General features: G+C 50.5%; 2 protein-coding genes across 3 annotated transcripts in view; one reads left to right on the top strand and one right to left on the bottom strand.

Annotated features, from left to right (window-relative positions):
* The window catches only part of LMAN2L (lectin, mannose binding 2 like), a 37,918-nt gene extending 29,322 nt beyond the window's left edge, over positions 1 to 8,596 (bottom strand). The window contains exon 1 of the mRNA XM_040623540.1: positions 8,483 to 8,596. The gene's annotated coding sequence lies outside the window, so the exon portion shown is untranslated. The remainder of the gene's footprint in view (positions 1 to 8,482) is intronic.
* Positions 8,597 to 12,745: 4,149 nt separating this feature from the next.
* Positions 12,746 to 18,716, top strand: part of CNNM4 (cyclin and CBS domain divalent metal cation transport mediator 4) — a 35,783-nt gene continuing 29,812 nt past the window's right edge. For both annotated transcript variants that reach the window (XM_040623543.1, XM_040623544.1), the window contains exon 1: positions 12,746 to 14,147. In XM_040623543.1, coding sequence (XP_040479477.1) covers positions 12,746 to 14,147 — 1,402 coding nt within the window. The remainder of the gene's footprint in view (positions 14,148 to 18,716) is intronic.

Raw genomic sequence — 18,716 nt, forward strand, 5'->3', positions numbered from 1 at the left:
AAGGAGCCATGTCCTCCTCCCATGCCACCCTACATGCACATAGAAGCACCTTCTGATAGTTGGGTCAGGTCTTGACCCACCATCTTTCAGCTGCTTGATATTCTCTTTTTCTCCAGAGAATCATCTCCCATGATCTAGGGCTATACACCCGCACGGGTGGGAGCATCCGTAGACAATGTGAGTTGTGCATTCCAGCAGTTCTGGATGATTCCTCTAGTTTCTTGTCTTCAAAGCCAAACTTACCGTCACTTAGGAGCACCTTGAAGCCTGATGCCCCTACCCCACCCCATGCCAGAGGCTCCAAGGCAGCCTCTTGGCCCCATCCTTTCTTTTCCTCCTGCCCTTCACTTCTAAACCTTGCCATTCCATTTAAATCCACCCTCACCCCAAACTTAGGATCCAAAGCAGGGCCTAACATCAGCCCTCCCAAAGCCAGGTAAACCATTTTCCCTCCTCAGAGGTCTGGGTTAGGATTTGGGATTAGGTCCATCATCAGCCCTAGAGTGGAGGCTAACCCGGCCCCACCTCAGCCCCTGCCCCATTCCCCCTCAACACACTCCTCACCCTTGATCCCCCTGCACCTCCAAGCAGACGCTAGAGCACAGAAGGGGACAGGAGCTCTAACACTAACTAACCAACTACTTTCCAGTGGCAACTTACAAATTCTGGCCTCCCAACAAGTCACAGTTGAATAGTCTGGAGTGCTTTGGGCATACAGATGCCTGGGTCCTGCTCCCAAACACCTGATTCATAAGTCTGGGCTAGGTCCCAGGGATTTGGTTTTGAAAATCTCTCCCCAGAGAATGTGATATGCAACCAACTCCCAGAACCACAATGCTTTCACATCCAGTATCTGGTTTTGACCTCACAATGACCTGGTGTGGTGGGCAAGGCAGGCATTACCGCACCTTCATATCAGGACATCTGTACTCAGTTCATAGACTCCATTTCAAACAGGGTATAGCACCTGAACATAGAGGTAAGATTTTGAGATTTGTTTTAAAATACTCTGGAGGAGGGGTGCCTGGCTGGCTCAGCCAGGAGAGCCTGTGACTCTTGACTTCTGTGTTGTGAGTATGAGCCCCATGTTGGGCTTAGAGATGACTTAAAAAAAAAAAAAAAGAGGGGCGCCTGGGTGTCACAGCGGTTAAACGCCTGCCTTCGGCTCAGGGCGTGATCCTGGCGTTATGGGATCGAGCCCCACATCAGGCTCTTCCGCTGTGAGCCTGCTTCTTCCTCTCCCACTCCCCCTGCTTGTGTTCCCTCTCTCGCTGGCTGTCTCTATCTCTGTCGAATAAATAAATAAAATCGTAAAAAAAAAAAAGAAAGAAAGAAAGAAAGAAAGAAAGAAAGAAAGAAAGAAAGAAGGAGAGAGTAGGATAAATGAAAAAAAAAAGCAGCAAGATCTTGATAAATGTTGAAGCTGGGTTATGGGGAGATGGGGATTCCCTCTAGGTTTATGTGTTTGAGAGTTGCCATAATAAAAAAAAAACTTTTAAAAATCTCCCTTGGAGATGATTACGAAATGTGCTGGGTATGCATTTGTGGTGTTTTCTAAATTTCCTCCAGGGAACGAAAACTGTAATTAACTGTAATCTGTAAAGTTCATTGTGACCCATCCAATATAATGTCATAACGAAGAAGAGAGGAGTCCGCAATCCAGAACAAGAACAGTCAGCGGATGAAAATACATCCGGGTGGGGGCGCCTGGGTGGCTCAGTCGGTTAAGCGTCTGCCTTCTGCTCGGGACATGATTTCAGGGTCCTTGGATCAACTCCCATCTGGGGCTCCCTGCTCAGTGGGGAGTCTGCTTCTCCCTCTCTCTCTGCCCCTCCACCCCCCCCAGCTCATGCTCTCTCTCTCTCTCAAATAAATAAATAAAATGTTTAAAAAAATAAGAAAGAAAGAAAAAGAAAATGCATCCAAGTGTATCAATTCTGTCCAGGGAGACAGTATTTCTAAGTATCCTGTGTTGGTTATTCAAATCAAGTCTACTCTCCTGACATATTCATAACGACTTCCCACTTAACATTCTAGCTCTCTTGGAATTTCTCAGTATATTAATATTTAATTTCTCAGTGTATTGAGAAATTAGTATTAGTATAATATCATATTGCTAGTATGAGCATATTTGTATGTTAATTAAGAAATTAGTATTTGGCTTTATCACCTCATTACTGTGGGACTTGCTTCCCAATATGTTTACCCATCAGTGAATTGATAAAAATCAATGCTGTGAGGACCAGCTCTCAGATCTGTGGTGCCTCTATGAAAGGGCAAATGAATTAGAGGCTGCCTCGAGGCTTCCAGATGCCTGCTTGTCACAGGGAAGTTGGGACAGAAGATGCCCTAAGAATTGCAGGATGAAGGTGGGAAGGAGGGAGGAGCATTCTGGCATGTGGAGTGGGAATGAAAACATCTGCCCTTCTGAGAGCCACCTCTACCGTATGACCTGGGGCAAATTACACAGTCTCTCTGAGCCTCAAATTCTCCATCTGTAAATTGGGTGTTGAAACCTACCACACTGAATTGTTGACAGCATTAAACAAAAGAATGTATAAAGGATGCGTAGGCACCTGGTAGACCCAAGAGCGCTGTAAGTACCCAAATTACTACTGTTCGTAAAGCTTTGTTACGGCTTGTCTTCTTGTCTTCTGAAGTGTGTTCTAGGAAAGTGGATTTGGTCCCTTCAGGAGAAAGTACATGTGTTGGACGCTGGTTTATAAATGGAATTGAAACCACTGACTGATTTGAGAATATTGCTCAGGGACCTGGGGTATAGAGTGAAAGTGTAGAATGTGCAAATCCTGTCACTGGGGTTTATAATTGGAAATAGGATAAGCCCTAATTTCGAAGGTCAAACAACTTAAAAAAAAAAAAGTCTTGTGGGTGTAACATTCCTCGTTCACCTCCTGCCTATGGAAGATGAACAGACAGAGGAGCCCTGAGCTCCCCACAGCTCAGTCGGTTAAGCGTCTGCCTTGGGCTCAGGTGATGACCCCAGGGTCCTGGGATGAGTCCCGCATCAGGCTCCCTGCTCGGCAGGGAGCCTGCTTCTCCCTCTCCTGCTCCTCCTGCTCTAAATAAAACCCTTAAAAAAATAAGAAATAAAAAAAATAAACAACTAGACTCATCCATGGCTGTTTTGTCATGAAGATGTCTATATTCTAAAAAGTGATGACCACTTTTATGGTATTCCTTGGCTTCTACATTTTTCAATGAAAATGACAGCTTGGGGGGCGCCTGGGTGGCACAGCGGTTGAGCGTCTGCCTTCGGCTCAGGGCGTGATCCTGGCGTTCTGGGATCGAGCCCCACATCAGGCTCCTCTGCTATGAGCCTGCTTCTTCCTCTCCCACTCCCCCTGCTTGTGTTCCCTCTCTCGCTGGCTGTCTCTATCTCTGTCGAATAAATAAATAAAATCTTAAAAAAAAAAAAAGAGCTTTGAAAATTAAAAAAAAAAAAGAAAATGACAGCTTGGATTGCACTGGAGCTAGACAGGTTTGGGTTTCAATTCTTGGCTCTGTTGACCTCGTTGATCTCGTATGACCTTGGGCAAGTTATTTAACCTCTTTGGGACCCAGGTTTCCATCCGTAAAAGGAGACTGATGTAACATCTACCTCAAATAATTGCTATAAATATTTAAATGAGGAAAGAAATGGAAAGCACAGTGTCTAGCACAAAGCACTCAATAAATGGGAGCTTTTTTAAAAAAATGTTACTTATCACTTCATATCTAGATTATAATGGCAACTTCTTGGCTGGACTGTCACCCACCATTCAGCCAGCACCCTGCCAACCATTAACTTTCCCAATTTTTAGTTTCTATCCCATCACTTCCCCAATAAGAATTTTCTGGCTCTCCATAAGCGGATTAAGACAAAACTCCAGTTTGTGGGTGAATGTCACAACCTTGGGTGTTCCTTTAAAAGAAACTGGGAGTCTCTGGAAGGTTTTGATCAGAGGAGGTTTATAATCTAATTTATGTTTTTAAAGGACCACTCTGCTGCTGGCTTGAGAAAAAACTGTAGGGAGGAAAGGGTAGAAGCAAGGAGACCAAGTATATTGGTAATCTAAGTGAGAAAGGAAGGTGCCTGGGGCCTGGGTGGTGGCAGTAGATGGGGGGAGAGGCTGCTGGAATTTACGTGTACTTTCAAGTCAGCAGGATTTGCTGATGGATCTGAGAGAGATAGAAGAGAAACAAAGGAATAAAGGACGATTCCAAGATTTTCTGGCCACAGCAACTGGAAAGATGGAGTTGCCATATCCTGATATAAGTGAAATTGCGGGAGATTTATGTTCTGAAGCAAAGATCAATATTTTAATTTTCGTGATGCTAGGTTTATGCGTTTATAGGACATCTAAGCAGAGAACAGGCCCTCTGACAACAACCACCATCCCAGTAAGACCAAATTCCCAATATTTAAGAAAAGCAGTTGGGGGTCGGGGTTGGAGGAAGTTTATCAACTGATTAGCATTCAGTAGAGAGGATTTACCCTTATCTACTGTGAGAGCCAGACTCCAAATGGCTCCCACTGACCCCTATCACCTGCTCTTGGATAGTCCCCTCCCACAGTGTATCAATTTTGGTCCATATTACCAATAGAATATGGAAGACGTGGTGGTATATCGTCTCTAAGGCTAGGTCATAAAAGACATTGTGGTTTCCATCTTGGATATTATTACAGGCCAAGCAAGCTACCATGTTGTAAGTAGCCCTGCGAAAGGTCCATGGGACAAAGAACTCAGTCCTTCTGCAAATATCCACATGAGGGAGCCTGGAAGTGGATCTTCCAGCCCCAACCAAGCCTTCGGATGACTTCAGCTCCAGCCAACATTTTGACTTCTGTTTGTAAGAAGCTCTGAGCCAGAACCACCCAGCTAAACTGCTTCCTAATTCCTGACCCACAAAAACTATGACATAATAAAGGCTTATTATTTTAAGCCACTATGTTCTAGGGGTAATTTGTAATGCAGCAATAAGTAACTAACATACCTCTCAAAGTCAAGCGAAGGAGGTGCTGCAAGAAAAATTGGAGGGTCCGGGGGCGCCTGGGTGGCACAGCGGTTAAGCGGTTAAGCATCTGCCTTCGGCTCAGGGCGTGATCCCGGCGTTCTGGGATCAAGCCCCACATCAGGCTCCTCCGCTGGGAGCCTGCTTCTTCCTCTCCCACTCCCCCTGCTTGTGTTCCCTCCCTCGCTGGCTGTCTCTCTCTCTGTCAAATAAATAAAATAAAATCTTTAAAAAAAAAAAAAAAAGAAAAAGAAAAAGAAAAATTGGAGGGTCCCGAAAGAAGAGAGACTGGCATCTTATTCCACCATCAGACCTCTGCGCAGGCACTAGACTTCCTGCTCTGCCTTGCGCAGTCTACACTGCAACCATTGGGAGGACTCTTCCAGAAGGGGCTGCCTGACAGGCAGAGTGTACCCCAACAGCAAGAAGGTGGAGGCAAGGCATCCCAACAAGGGCTGAGCTGAACTTCCTACTACCAGAAAGCAATAACTGGACACAAACCACACTCATCAAGTGACAAAAAACACAAAGAGGGGGGTTCAAACTATGGGAGATTAAGTAAAGACAAATTACCCTTCTTCCCCTCTTGCCCTCTCAGGACCCAATACTAGAGAAGTTTGACCCTGAAAAGGAAGAGGGAACTATCCCAGAACCAACACATGACTCCCTTCGCTGGACACCACACACACACACACACACACACACACACAAGCACCTCCCCACCCTGAAACCGGCTGCAGTGATTGGAGGATTGAAGGCTGACCAAGGCCCCTCCCCCCTCCAAGTCCCCAGAGCAGAAACTGGATCCCAAGCCTGGATGAGAGGAAGGGGGTGTAAGTGATGTGAACCAGAAATGAGACAGGAGTTCCTAACGGACCTGAGCAGACTTCTAATACTAAAAGTCACCCTAAAGCTGTGGGATCTATCTAGGATCTCAAGAAGGAAGGGAAAAGGGAAATTTGATAGAAATTGGTTACAAGATGGTCATATTAAGGCTCCACTGAGTGGAGATTCCTCAATCGATCGATTACAATTCTGTTTCTCTAACTGGAGCCCTTTAGAGGGGCAGCACAAGGCATGGGGTAAGAAGGTTTGGAGTCAAGACAGGTTTGAACAGTACTGAAATCCATTTTTGTGTGATCCTGAACAGCTTTCTTTTTTTTTTTTTTTTAAGATTTTATTTATTTATTCAACAGAGATAGAGACAGCCAGCGAGAGAGGGAACACAAGCAGGGGGAGTGGGAGAGGAAGAAGCAGGCTCCTAGCGGAGGAGCCTGATGTGGGGCTCGATCCCAGAACGCCGGGATCACGCCCCGAGCCGAAGGCAGACGCTTAACCGCTGTGCCACCCAGGCGCCCCCTGAACAGCTTTCTTAAGCTTCCAAATCTCTCTTTTCTGATCTGTGAAGAAGAATAGTGGTACTCCCTCTCACAGGGCTATGTGCTGAAGTCAAGAAAGACCGCAGGCAACAGGGAGAGGAGACATGGCGGCAGACAGCTTGAGGCCTCTGTGATCTCCAGTTAGGGGCCCTCTCTCCATATAAAAGCCCACACCAGACTCCTGATTGGCCCTTCTTGGTGTCCTGTCCACCCCCGCTCAATTGTTATGGCCTGAGGTACTTTTGTCCAGGCCTGGTCGGTTGTCCGTCTCCACTAGAACCCATGGGAATGGAGGTGGGACCGGTGCCCAGAGAATAGGGAGGAGACTGTTCCCTGAAGAAGGGGACAGGGAGCTGGACAGCTCAGAGCAACAGACGCCCACTACAACTATCTTGTTGATTTCACCTTTCCCTTCCTCTCTTGGTTGCCTAGGAAATGAACACATCAGAGAATTTAAATGAGGATAGAACTTAATCCCCTCATGCTGGAGATAAAGGCCCCAAGGCCCAGTAGGATGAGCCAGTTGCTAAAGGCTCTACAGGTTATTTGGTGCCTCGGCAATCGTTTTGGACAAAGCTGCAGAAATCTGGACGCTCGGGAATGAAAATCTCAAAGGCTGTCTCCCTTTCTGGGTAGGGCTGGGAGACAATAAGATTCAGTCATGGGGAACTTGCCTCACTGATCTGCCTGGGGAGATTTATTGCCTCATGTGGATTGTGCCAGGCTCTATGGGCGTGGGTGTCATTTACACAGAGAACATTCTAACTCCCACCAGCCCTCCTAAGGTTCCTCCAAGGAGAATTCCAGTGCATGCCCATGAACAATGCACGAGAGTATTTTTCAAATTGAAGATCAGTCAAGAAATTGATTGAGTTGGGTGAAAAGCAGACTTTTTTTTTTAAGACATAGGCTAGAGCGGAAATTATATTAAGGGGTAGATGTAGTTTCATGAGATAGTCTCGGTTGCAATTTTATATATAAAGCCACTGGCTAAAAGCTTCCTCCTCTTCCCATTCCTGGCCCCCAACAGTATTATTCCTACCCCTTTTTAAGGGAAATCCAGTTCATTCCACAAATGCATATGGAATGCCAAGCATGCCGGATACAGATGACTATGACACAGTTTTTGTCCTTGAGGGACTCTCAACCCAGTGGGAAATGGCCTCCAGTGCAGAGTAGAGACAAGGAGAAAATGAAGAGTCAGAGGGTGACAGATTACAGAAAAACAGTCCCTGGGCAGGGGCATAAGGGAGGAGGGGGACCTTGTGTTTTCTGTTCTATACTTTGAATTTGTTGCAATGAACATGTATCGTTTTGGCAATTTTAAAAGCCAGGTAAAAAGATAAAGATACAGGAACGAATAAATCAATGAAATGCAACGTGAAAGTCCTAGCCTGAGGGAAGGAAAAGAAACACATTTAGCAACTGCGCTACCAAACTTGGGCCCGTTTAGTCCTTTTAGTACGACACAAGTGTCTCTTGATCCTCATTCTAAACGTGGAGAAATCAAGACCCTACGAGGTCAAGCACTTTGCCCCAGTTCACCAGCTGGTAAAGGACAGAGCCCAGGGCATTTCTGCTACAGCCTGTTTCCATTTGGCAACTAAGAAGAGGGGTCAGAAACAGAGGGACAATGACTCCAAGAACTTTGTTCTTAAGCTTTTGTAAATACTCAGAGTCTGTTATCTTGTTCTTCCTTATTTTTTTTCAGCGATTAACAGTTAATCTCTTACATAAAAAAGGATCTTTGTGTTTTGGGAGGCAGAAGGAAAAGCTTGCTGGGGTAGCCGGTCCTGGGAAAGGGGGACGGTGGCCAAAGGCGGGGGAGGAGGGGAGCTCCAGTGCACGAGAGGAGGAGGGAAGCAGAAAGGCGAGCAGGCAGAGTCTTGGGCCCACTCGGCCTCCCCCAGACCCTGCGAGGCCTGGCACTCCTCACAGGGTCCCTGCTGCAAGCGGGGGCTTCCCAGCAGCCCTTGCCTTGTGGGTCATCAAGTCTCTTAGATTCGAGTGATAGGCTTCCCTCTCTCCAACTTGCCAGCTTTGGTACCTGAGTCCCTGAGCCTGTATACACTGTGACAACCCTGCCTTACCTCCAGTGGTTCGACCTGCGCCCCAGCCTCCTTTCTTCCCTGGACCAAGGGGTCCAGGATGTGGTCTTGTTTAGTCCCTTCTTCCCCACCATCCTCTACGGATTTCTCTCTCTGCAGGAAAGAGAAGGGAAAGAACAAGAAGACAGTGACTGGTCTTGGATGGAGATACAGTGGAACTAAAGAAATCTGAGTGTCCTCTAAAACTCCCAGCCCTGTTATGTCCATCACCATCATGGTTACCGATCATGTTTATTGAGCTCTCGCCATGGGCCAGGCATCAGCTCATTCGGCACTCCAGAATGTCCCAGAGTCCCAGGTCACACAGGCGATCCCTGGCCAAGCCAGCCCCACAGTGTGCTTCCTGAGCTGTGCCTGAACCCCCAGGCGGGGCATCCTGCCTCCTGTAGTCCTGTCCCAAAGGAGAACAATTTGTCCTCTGGCCACAGAGCCTGGAAGCCTACTGGGTTAAGACAAATGCTTCCTCCCCTTTGCTGCCCTGGCATTCCACTTCCTGCGCCGGGCACATCCTTTTATGGGCCTGGATCCCCTCATCTGATGCTTTCTTTCATCCCCTCCTCCGGCTTAATCAAGTGTCTCTCTCAGGTAGAAAATGACACCAGGTCCTCATGCCCCCACTTGTTGGGATGACCTGAGTTGGGATTTGAGCCAAGGTACCATCTCAGCTAACCCCATGCTTGGGCTGTGCCTCTGTGGAGGGACGACTGCCCCTTCTCTCCCGAGACAATGTAACAGTACAGATAGAACCCGCAAATGCTCAGGGTTATTGCAGACTTACAGATAGCTGGGGAACAGGCACTGCATTGCTCCCCACCAGGCCCTTGAAGCCCAGGACCTGGGCATCGTCCGAGAGACTTGTGGGGTCATGACGGCCACAGGCTCTGAGCTCCACCAGCAGACGGGCAGCTTCTCTGGCAGCAGCCCCCCATCTTGGACACCCAGAGGTTGAAGAGGACTAAGAAAGCAGCCTGGGAGGATTGCAGCCTGTGGGGAGTGGTGCTGGGGATCCCAGGTTACTATTCAGGACCTTGTTCACCATTGGATCCTCAGCCTCAGCACCATGCCAGGTACAAAAGAAGGGACAATAGACTGAAGGCTGTCTGCCTGCACAGAACCGGAAAGGAGTAGGCTCAACCCTGGGGTGTGTGTGTGTGTGTGTGTGTGTGTGTGTGTGTGTGGACATGCTGCCATAGAGCCCAGAAAGAAACTGTGGGGTCCAAAAGTCATGAATGGAGTGCTTTGAGCTGCTCGGGAGTCAGGTGTCAGACCCATTGGAGAATGGCTTCCACCTGACTCCTTACTTGTGAATGGAGACAGCTCAGGTGAGTAAGGGCTTCCACCCTGGGGCAGAGAAACAGGTCTGACCCCCAAAGGAGACAGACTTCTCGTTTGCACATCACTTTCGACAGTTCTCTCAGCCTGGTCCATGGAAGGCACACATTTGTCCAGGCTTCCTGACTCTTCACACACATAGACCTCCATCTCTATATTGTCCCCACCACTCGGTAGGAAAGGTCTTTCAACTCTGCAGATGAGAAAGGTTAAATGCCCTCATCAGGGATAGAAGCCCAGCAGGGAATGAACCTGGACGCCAGTCTGGACCTCGGGTACCTCCTCAGACATTTTCCAAGTTACAGAGCTTTTAACTTTGGTGGAGAGATTCTTGTCTCCTCTGCTGGATTGAAGGCTCTGTGTGGGCATTCGTTGAATCTGTGGTTTTTGTTTTTTGTTTTTTTAAAAAGATTTAATTAATTAATTTATTTGAGAGAGAGAGCGCACAAGCTGGGGGAGCAGCGGGCAGAGGGAAAGGGAGACGCAGACCATAGCAGGGAGCCATAGCAGGGCTCTATCCCAGGACACTGGGATTATGACCTGAGCCCAAGGCAGAAGGTTAACTGACTGAGACACCCAGGGGCCCCTGCTGAATCTGTTCTATTCAGCTAAGGATGGATATGCATGCAATGGTGGATGAGCGGAATTAAATGAACTAAATTAGCAGAGACTAATTCTTCCTACCGGACCCTCACTATTCCTCCTACTTTTACCCAAGTTTCTCAAAAGCTTATTTTTTCCTTCCCTTTGTTGGCTTCTGTCATTGGACTCAGTGCATACGAGAGAGCTTCTGAGCACAGACTGTTTGAAAAGAGCAAAATAAAAATAGCCGACTGGTCGATAATAGAGTGGTAAAGTCTCTAAGTACCATGGGGGAGGGCATTAGTCTTAAGGCTGGCTGGGAAGAGATGAGGTGGGGTGGGCAGAAGCCTGAGAGCTCGGCTTGTTCTGAGGTGATGCAGGCGGCCCCCTCCTGGTCGGTGGAGATGGGAGGGGGAGCAGCCAGTCAGAGGTTCTGCTTTCTGCTGTTGTTGTCTTGGCCAGTGCCCATCCCGAGGCTCCCGTTCCTCACCAAACTGGCCGGCTAGATACTCACTGTGGAATAGGAAGTGAGGCACATACCTGCAAGGGACGGCTTGGGTCTGGCCTAGTATGCAGAACTCCCTGCTGGGCGTGCTGAGCTAAATCGGGCCTCTGGACTACCACATCTCCTCCCTAACACTGTGATTGTTCCTCTCTGCTTAGCTCTTTCTGGCTGGTATTGATTGTTGCTTTTATTGGCAAACAGTATACCACGATAAAAATAAAACACAAGTGTTTGTACAGGGAGAGAGTAAAATGGATTCTGTGTCTCCATGGCTGGCAAACAAACTTGTTCTGAGACCCAGTGGTCAGCCTGGTACCTGATTCTCCTCTCAGTGCACCTCTGCAATTATTGTAAGGACGTTTGTCTGTCTGTCTCTTCCCCTCTGAAAGGGCAGGCGGCTGCGGTCTTCCCCACACCTCCTGACTGCTTGGTGCTCACTTCATAGCTGCCAACTGACACCAAGGTAGGGCCCTTCAGGAAGCAGTCATTTCAGGGCCAGGCCTGGCGCCACACCTCTCAGCTCATTTTCACATGCCTCTGCCCCAGCGGGCCAGTCACCACAATTTGGGGTTAGGGGTTTGGTCTGGTAGGGCAGGCAACAACAACATCAGCTACATAGAACATTCAGAGTTGTTCCGTCCTGTTCAATGCCTAGGCCAGTTGTTCCCATAAGCTTGGTGAGGTGGTGCCCTATTATCATTCTTACCCCCATTTTATAGCTGAAAGACGCTCCGGTGTGCCTTACCAGTCACACAAGCCTCTTCTTAAAATTGCAGTGTGGAGGGACCCCAATTTGTGCCTACCTTCAATTTCTTCATCCGTTATATGGACAAATAACACTACCTCTTAGGGTTGTTGGAAGGATTCAATCAATATTACCCATGCATTTACTTGTTTACGGTCTGTTTTCTGGTCTAGACTGTAAAAAGCGGGCAGGGACTCTGGCTTATTCACTGCTGTATTGTCAGAGCCTGGAACAAGTGTCCGCCCGGCACATAGTAGGTGCTCAGTATTTGTGTCCTAAATGGAAATGACAAGAGAAAAGCCTAGGCAAGACCCTGATACTTCTGTCTGCGAGTACGTTCTATATCCTTAGCTCCCCAGATTCTCCTCCAACCAGGCAGCCGGTGGCCAAAGGGTCTCGGCCTGGGGGCTAGGCCCGGGGGAACCTAGTTCTGGCCTTGGGACAAGATCAGCAAAACTCCCGGGCCAGAAAAGTCTCCAAGGGGCAGTCTGTAATGCCGGTGGACCTGAAGGCCTCCGTCAGGCCTCAGCCCTCAGGTTCCCCTTTCTCTTTTTATATGGGGGAGAGGGAAGCATTTTTCCCGCCCCAGCACAACGCGGTGCTGCTTCCGAGGTTCCAGCGGAGAAGGGCCAACCTGCCCCAGGCAACAGTCCTCTGGAGAAGGAGCCCGGCACGCGACGCCCGGCTAAACTGCAGCGGACGACCGGCGAGGCCAGGCGTGCAGGCCCGGCGGAGGAGAGCGGGCCGTACCGACGCCCAGAGGGCGGAAAGGCCTGCGGGAAAGGGCGTGCGCGGAGCAGGGCGGGGCGAGCGTCCGCCCGCGGCTCCCGCGCTCAGGCGCCGCTCCACCTTAAGCTCGGGACCCCCTTAAGGGCGGGCACTGGAGCCGCGCGCCCGGAGGCGGGGTCTCCCATGCAAATGAGGGGCGTGGGTCGGCGGGGCGGGGCGGGCGGGGCGCTGACCTGACGTCAGGCCGGCGGCCCGGGCAGTTGGCTCGGCGGCGGCGAAGCGGCAGGAGCGGCGGCGGGAGCGGGGCCGCGCGGCGGGGCGCGGGGAGCGGCGGCGGCCGAGCCGGAGCAACATGGCGCCGGTGGGCGGGGGCGGGCGCCCGGGCGGCGGGCCGGCCCGAGGGCGCCTCCTCCTGGCGGCGCTGCTGCTGCTGGTGCTGATGTGGGCGCGGGGGGCCCGGGGCCAGGGCGACCCCCAGCGGGGCGCCATCCTGGGCATGAGGCTGGCGAGCTGCAACAAATCGTGTGGGATGAACCCGGATGGCATCATCTTCGTGTCCGAGGGCAGCACGGTGAACCTGAGGCTGTACGGCCAGAGGCTGGGCTCCATCTCCAGCAACCTGATCTCCTTCACCGAGGTGGACAACTCCGAGGCCATCCACAACTCCACCAACTGTCCCGAGCTCACCAAGGACCTCGTCGTCCAGCAGCTGGTCAACCTGAGCCGCGGGAACACGTCCGGGATGCTGGTGGTGCTCACGAAGTTCCTCCGGAGGAGCGAGAACATGAAGCTGTATGCATTGTGCACCCGGGCCGGGGTGGACGGGCCCTGGCAGAGGTGGACCGATAAGGACTCGCTGCTCTTCATGGTGGAGGAGGCTGGGAGGTTCCTACCCCTCTGGCTGCACATCCTCCTCATTATGGTGCTGCTGGTGCTGTCGGGCATATTTTCTGGCCTCAACCTGGGGCTTATGGCCCTGGACCCCATGGAGCTGCGCATCGTGCAGAACTGTGGCACCCAGAAGGAGAGGCGCTATGCCCGTAAGATCGAGCCCATCCGGCGCAAGGGCAACTACTTACTCTGCTCGCTGCTTTTGGGAAACGTGCTGGTCAACACCTCCCTCACCATCCTTCTAGACAACCTCATTGGGTCTGGGCTCATGGCGGTGGCCTCCTCCACCATTGGCATTGTCATCTTTGGGGAGATCGTACCTCAGGCCCTGTGCTCCCGACACGGCCTGGCTGTGGGTGCCAACACCATCATTCTCACCAAATTCTTTATGCTACTCACCTTCCCCCTCAGTTTCCCCATCAGCAAGCTCCTGGATTTTGTTTTGGGCCAGGAGATTCGCACCGTTTACAACCGGGAGAAGCTGATGGAGATGTTGAAGGTAACGGAGCCCTATAACGACCTGGTGAAAGAGGAGCTAAATATGATCCAGGGTGCCCTGGAGCTACGGACCAAAACTGTGGAGGATATCATGACCCAGCTCCAGGACTGCTTCATGATCCGCAGCGATGCCATCCTGGACTTCAATACCATGTCGGAGATCATGGAGAGCGGCTATACCCGCATCCCCGTGTTTGAAGACGAGCAGTCCAATATTGTAGATATTCTCTATGTCAAAGACTTGGCCTTCGTGGACCCTGATGACTGCACCCCCCTCAAGACCATCACCCGCTTCTATAACCACCCAGTGCATTTCGTCTTCCATGACACCAAGTTGGATGCCATGCTGGAGGAGTTCAAGAAGGGTAAGGCCTGATGGAGCTCTCCCTGTTAGCCGGCTTTGTGATGCCTCTCGTTCGCTTGCCTGTTTTGTGTTGCCTGGTCTTAGTGTTTCGGTGTGACTGTCTCTTTGCCCATCACTTCCTGTGCCTCTGAGGTGAGTGGTATTTGGGGCAGCAGGAACAGTTCGCAAGCATGTGCCATCTGCCGGGTACTGGGCTTTGTGCTTCAGGTGAATCGGAGCCGAGACACGCTTGTGCCCTTGGAGGGATAGAGCAAGGCCTCAGGGAGCTCCTGAAGCAGGACAGAGTAAGGCCCGTGCCTTAAAAGAGGCCATGGAGATAAGAGTGTGGGGCCCCGCATCTGACTGGGGTGAGGTGGAGAAGGGGCCGGGGACCTGGGAAAACCTTCACTAGAGGGAGGGAGCATTGAAGGAGAGCCTGAAGATGTGGGGAGACCTGGCACCTGAGTGGGGAAGCAGAGGCTGTGCTTGTGGCCCAGCAGGTGGTCCTGTTGAGCTGGGTTTGAGCTCTGCTGCTTGGTGGTCAGTGGGGAGAGGCTGAGTCATCTGGGGCCTTGGGAAGCGCCTGAAGTCAGGGTGGTGCTTTTGCCTGGAGCTTGGAGCTGTCGGAAGTTTTTGAACAAGAATGATGTTTCTGGAGTTCCTAACCCACAGAAGCTGAATTGGGAGGTCTCTGGTTGGCTCCCCACTCAGAGCAGTGCCAAGTAATGCTTTCGCCGATTTAGCAGAAGCTAGCAGATCAAGTTTTGGTTATTGTTCTGACTTTTCCCAGGCGCCAAACATAAGCTTCCCTCCTGTGGTCTGCTGGAAATCTTTAGCTGGCCTCACAGTGCCTTGTGTTTTTTTTCTCACATGGGTTCTTGGCCAGTTCTCAGGTAGTTAGAGAGGCACTTGGAGGTTTTACTCATCAGCCTCAAAGCTCAGGGCACACACCCCTTTCCTTACTTCCAGCAAAACTTTCCTCCCACCTCTGCCACTCAGAAGTCCTCAGTGGCAGTAAACAAGCCAATTATGGAGTAAAACCCTCCTAGGCCAAAGGGAGTGAGGAGGCAGAAAGGGAAGCTCTTTATAAAGGAATGGGGGAGGGGAGGGAGCACATCTTAAATCCAGGACTTTGCTTCCCTTCCCCATAGGTAGAGCTCCTGCTGGCTTTAAGGCAGCCTGCCAGCCCAGGGCTGGGAGCGACTTCTGCACTCCAGAGGGGAGCAAGCTTCAGATGCTTGTCAGTCGATTATTTCACGAGAGGAGGGGAGAGCCAGGAACTGGATGGGTCAGTGGGGATGGGGTGGGATAGGTAGGAGCAGGCCTTGCCAGATTTGCTCTGATCAGGGCCAGAGTGGGATACTGCTATCCTCCCTTTTTCAGAGGGGCAGACAGAGTGAATCTCACCATCAGCACTGAGAAGGACTTGAGTAACAAAGTCCAAGTGCGAGGCAGCTTGGTAAGGTGGCCTCATTGCAGAGACTGAAGGGACATGGACATCTGGTGGTGATGGCACCGTGCTAGGGGAGCTCTGCAGATGGCAGGCCCAGGAACCTGTTTCTCCCAGGTAGCCCATCCTGGAGCAGAGCAGTGAGGATCTGTGCCCCACCCCCACCCTGCAGCCTCTTGGCCCTGAGGACTTCTTCCATGTTGCTTGGTCAGGAACCTGGTTAGGACTCACCAGGGCGGCTTCCTGCTCACCACCTCTATGGTCTTTGGGACTGTTGCTGGTGACACACCCAACAAGCACGTTCGCATCGTTCAGCTTGGATCTGGAGCCAACCTGTATGGATTGGCTTGGCCAGGCTTCCCAGCCCCTGATCGGGAGGGCTGAGCTCTCGTCAGGTGGGAGCTTCCTGGGTTTTGGCAGGGCTGTCTTTGCATTTATCTGATAAAAAGAAGTACCGCTTCAGGAAGCTGGGAGAACAGAGCTAGCATCTTTCAGGCCAGAGCACTCTGAGTGGAATTCTCCAGATGCACATTTTAGTTCACTGGAGCCTCCTTAACAGAGGCTGGTGGTCTGAGCTGGAGCCCTAGCCCTAGCCCTGGAGGGGGTGGTGCTAATTCCATGGAAACACAGGCACAGTCTACCCAGTGCAGCATGAAGCCATGGAGATGTGAGTGTGATATGATGGCCACCCCTCATGGATACACCCTGGCGTTTTGTGGTTCCATCCTAGCTCATGGCCACCCTGGGCTGCCCGCAGTATGGCCTCTCCCAGATCTTTTCATCTGGCATTTACCTTTTTAGTGTGAGGCCCTCTTGGACATGGCAAACACTTTACGTCTTCATCTTAAAAGCTTCTCTTTACAAATCTGGTGTTTGGAAGGCTCCTTTTGTAGCTAAGAAAAACAAGTGAGCAGGGTTAGCATGGCTACATTGTCAGCAGCATCAAAACGAGCTGGGGGCCTGCCGGCGTAGCCGAGCATCTCCCCAGAGTCCTTCCTATGCTTTCGTGGACTCTCCAAGTTCGGTAAGGGCCCTGACCTCTGCCAGAGTCTTTCTGCTCTGGGTGTAATCCTCTTTTAAGGTCATTTTATCTCTTCCTTGCTCCTCAGCATTGTGAGCTCCTCGTGGTAGGGACCAGACCTTATCAGTGTTTTCCACCACTTAGTGCCTGGCAAAGAGATGGGTCTTTACTAAATGTTTGTTAAATGAATGAATGAATGAATGAATGAGCAACTAATGAATGACTGGCAAGCCCTGCCGGCCTCCTTGCTGTTCCTTGAACACACCAGGACACTCCCACCTGAGGGCCTTTGCCCTGGCTGTTCCTTCAGGCCGGAATGTTTTTCCCCAGATGTTGTAGGCCTCACTCCCTCCCCTCCCTCGTGTCTGCTTCAGCTTCACCTTCTCAGTGAGCCCTTCCCGTTGCCCTATTTAAAACCATAACTTCCCGTCCTCCATGACCTTCCTGATCTCCTCTACCCTGTGCTAATTTTTCTTTTTCTCATAGCACAAATCACTTTCTGACAACTCCATAATTTACACATTTACTATGCTGTTCATTGTCTGTCTCTTCCTATTAGAATATTAAGTTCCAAAGAGCAGAGCTCTTTGTATTGTTCACTGGCGTATCCCTAGCCCCTAGAATAGTTCTTGGCACATAGGAAGATAAGATCATAATAAAAGGTCACAACGAATGATCTGTTAGATTTGGGACAGAATTATCCCCATTCCATACTGTTAGAATTTCGAGGAGCTGATATCCAGGGGACTTGGTATTTCTAGTTGCACCGAGGAAGACAGGGCGGGCTCCTACGATGACGTGTATATTAATGGTTCAGGGACTGAGAAGCAGAGTTTGGGGTCTTGAGTGTGATACATGGTTTCCCTTTGCCTCAGTTTCTGTGAATAAGCGGGTTTTGACCGTCAGGCGTATACATAGCTTCACTCATTAGTGTGAGTCATGAAGATGCTTCTACACACACTTGGCGACGGGCTCCGGGCGTCCTGCAGGCATGGGCTGAGCTTCCCTTGGAGACTAAGGCAGGGGTTACAGTGTCCCAGCTGCTTTGCCTCCCAGCTCAAGGCATTTATCACTAGGTATTTATTGAACCTCATACTCTCTGTGCAAGACACGGAGCTAGGCATCACAGGACCTCAGGAGTTAGACCATCTGGTTGGCTAGAGCTGTAAGGCCACGGAGAAGCTCATGCCCTTTGACCTTGGTTCTTCGACTTACACCTTGCCTAGAACTGTTTGCGCCACTGGGCGTTGTGGCCGGCCTCGTCTGTAGCTCAGGGTCTTAGAACAAAGCCTCCCTGGGCTACTCCTGGCCCAGTTGCATTTTTCTTTTACCAAAGATGCCCTCCCAGACTCTGGAGGCAGAGTAATGAATAAACTCTCCCAAGTAGAAGTCAGAAGACCCAGCCCCACAATGAAGCCCACCTTCCAGCTTCCCGCTGTCCCTCGGCCTGTGGCATTCCTGCTCCTCCCAGTCACTGGGCTCATCTGTGGTCGTCTTATCTTTCCCCACCTACTTTATAACCGGCTAGCCCCCTGTAAAGACTTGGGTTTAAACTCCACCCAGCTTGGTCTCCGACCCATGAGGTGACTTTGGACCTATTACTGGCCTCATAGAAAGTTAGTGTGTTTTTATTTTGAAGGGGAAAAGGCTAGCAATATTTTCACTGAAAACTCCTCCCATATTTCCATCTGTGCAACACATATCACACTTCTCCCACGTACTTTTTTCTTCCTGAAACAACTTTATCAAGTCAAGAAAAAACAGTGCATAATTTTTGCCTTCACTTTTGGTTCTTACCATCTGACACACTTTCAGTATCTTATTTCCCTCCATTTGCTTGTTCATTCGTCTGTTGCAACAAACATCTACTTTTTTTGAGGCCTGTGTGTCAGACAACTGTGCTCGCTGTTGGGAGTCAGAGAGGACTAAAACAGCCCTGTTGACAGAACTCACAGTCTAGCAGGGAGACAGAGCTTGTAAACAAAGCTTACTGTTCCCAGTTCAGGTAGGCGCAGTGGGGCCGAGGAAGGCCTAGGCCCGAGAGATGCTTCTGAAGTCAGAATAACAGGACTCGGTGATCGTTTTGGAGATGTTGGAGTCAGGGCCAGGAAGCAGTTGTG

The sequence above is a fragment of the Ursus maritimus genome, unplaced genomic scaffold (genome assembly GCF_017311325.1).
Source record: "Ursus maritimus isolate PB19 unplaced genomic scaffold, ASM1731132v1 scaffold_6, whole genome shotgun sequence".
In the NCBI taxonomy this organism is placed as follows: Eukaryota; Metazoa; Chordata; class Mammalia; order Carnivora; family Ursidae; genus Ursus; species Ursus maritimus.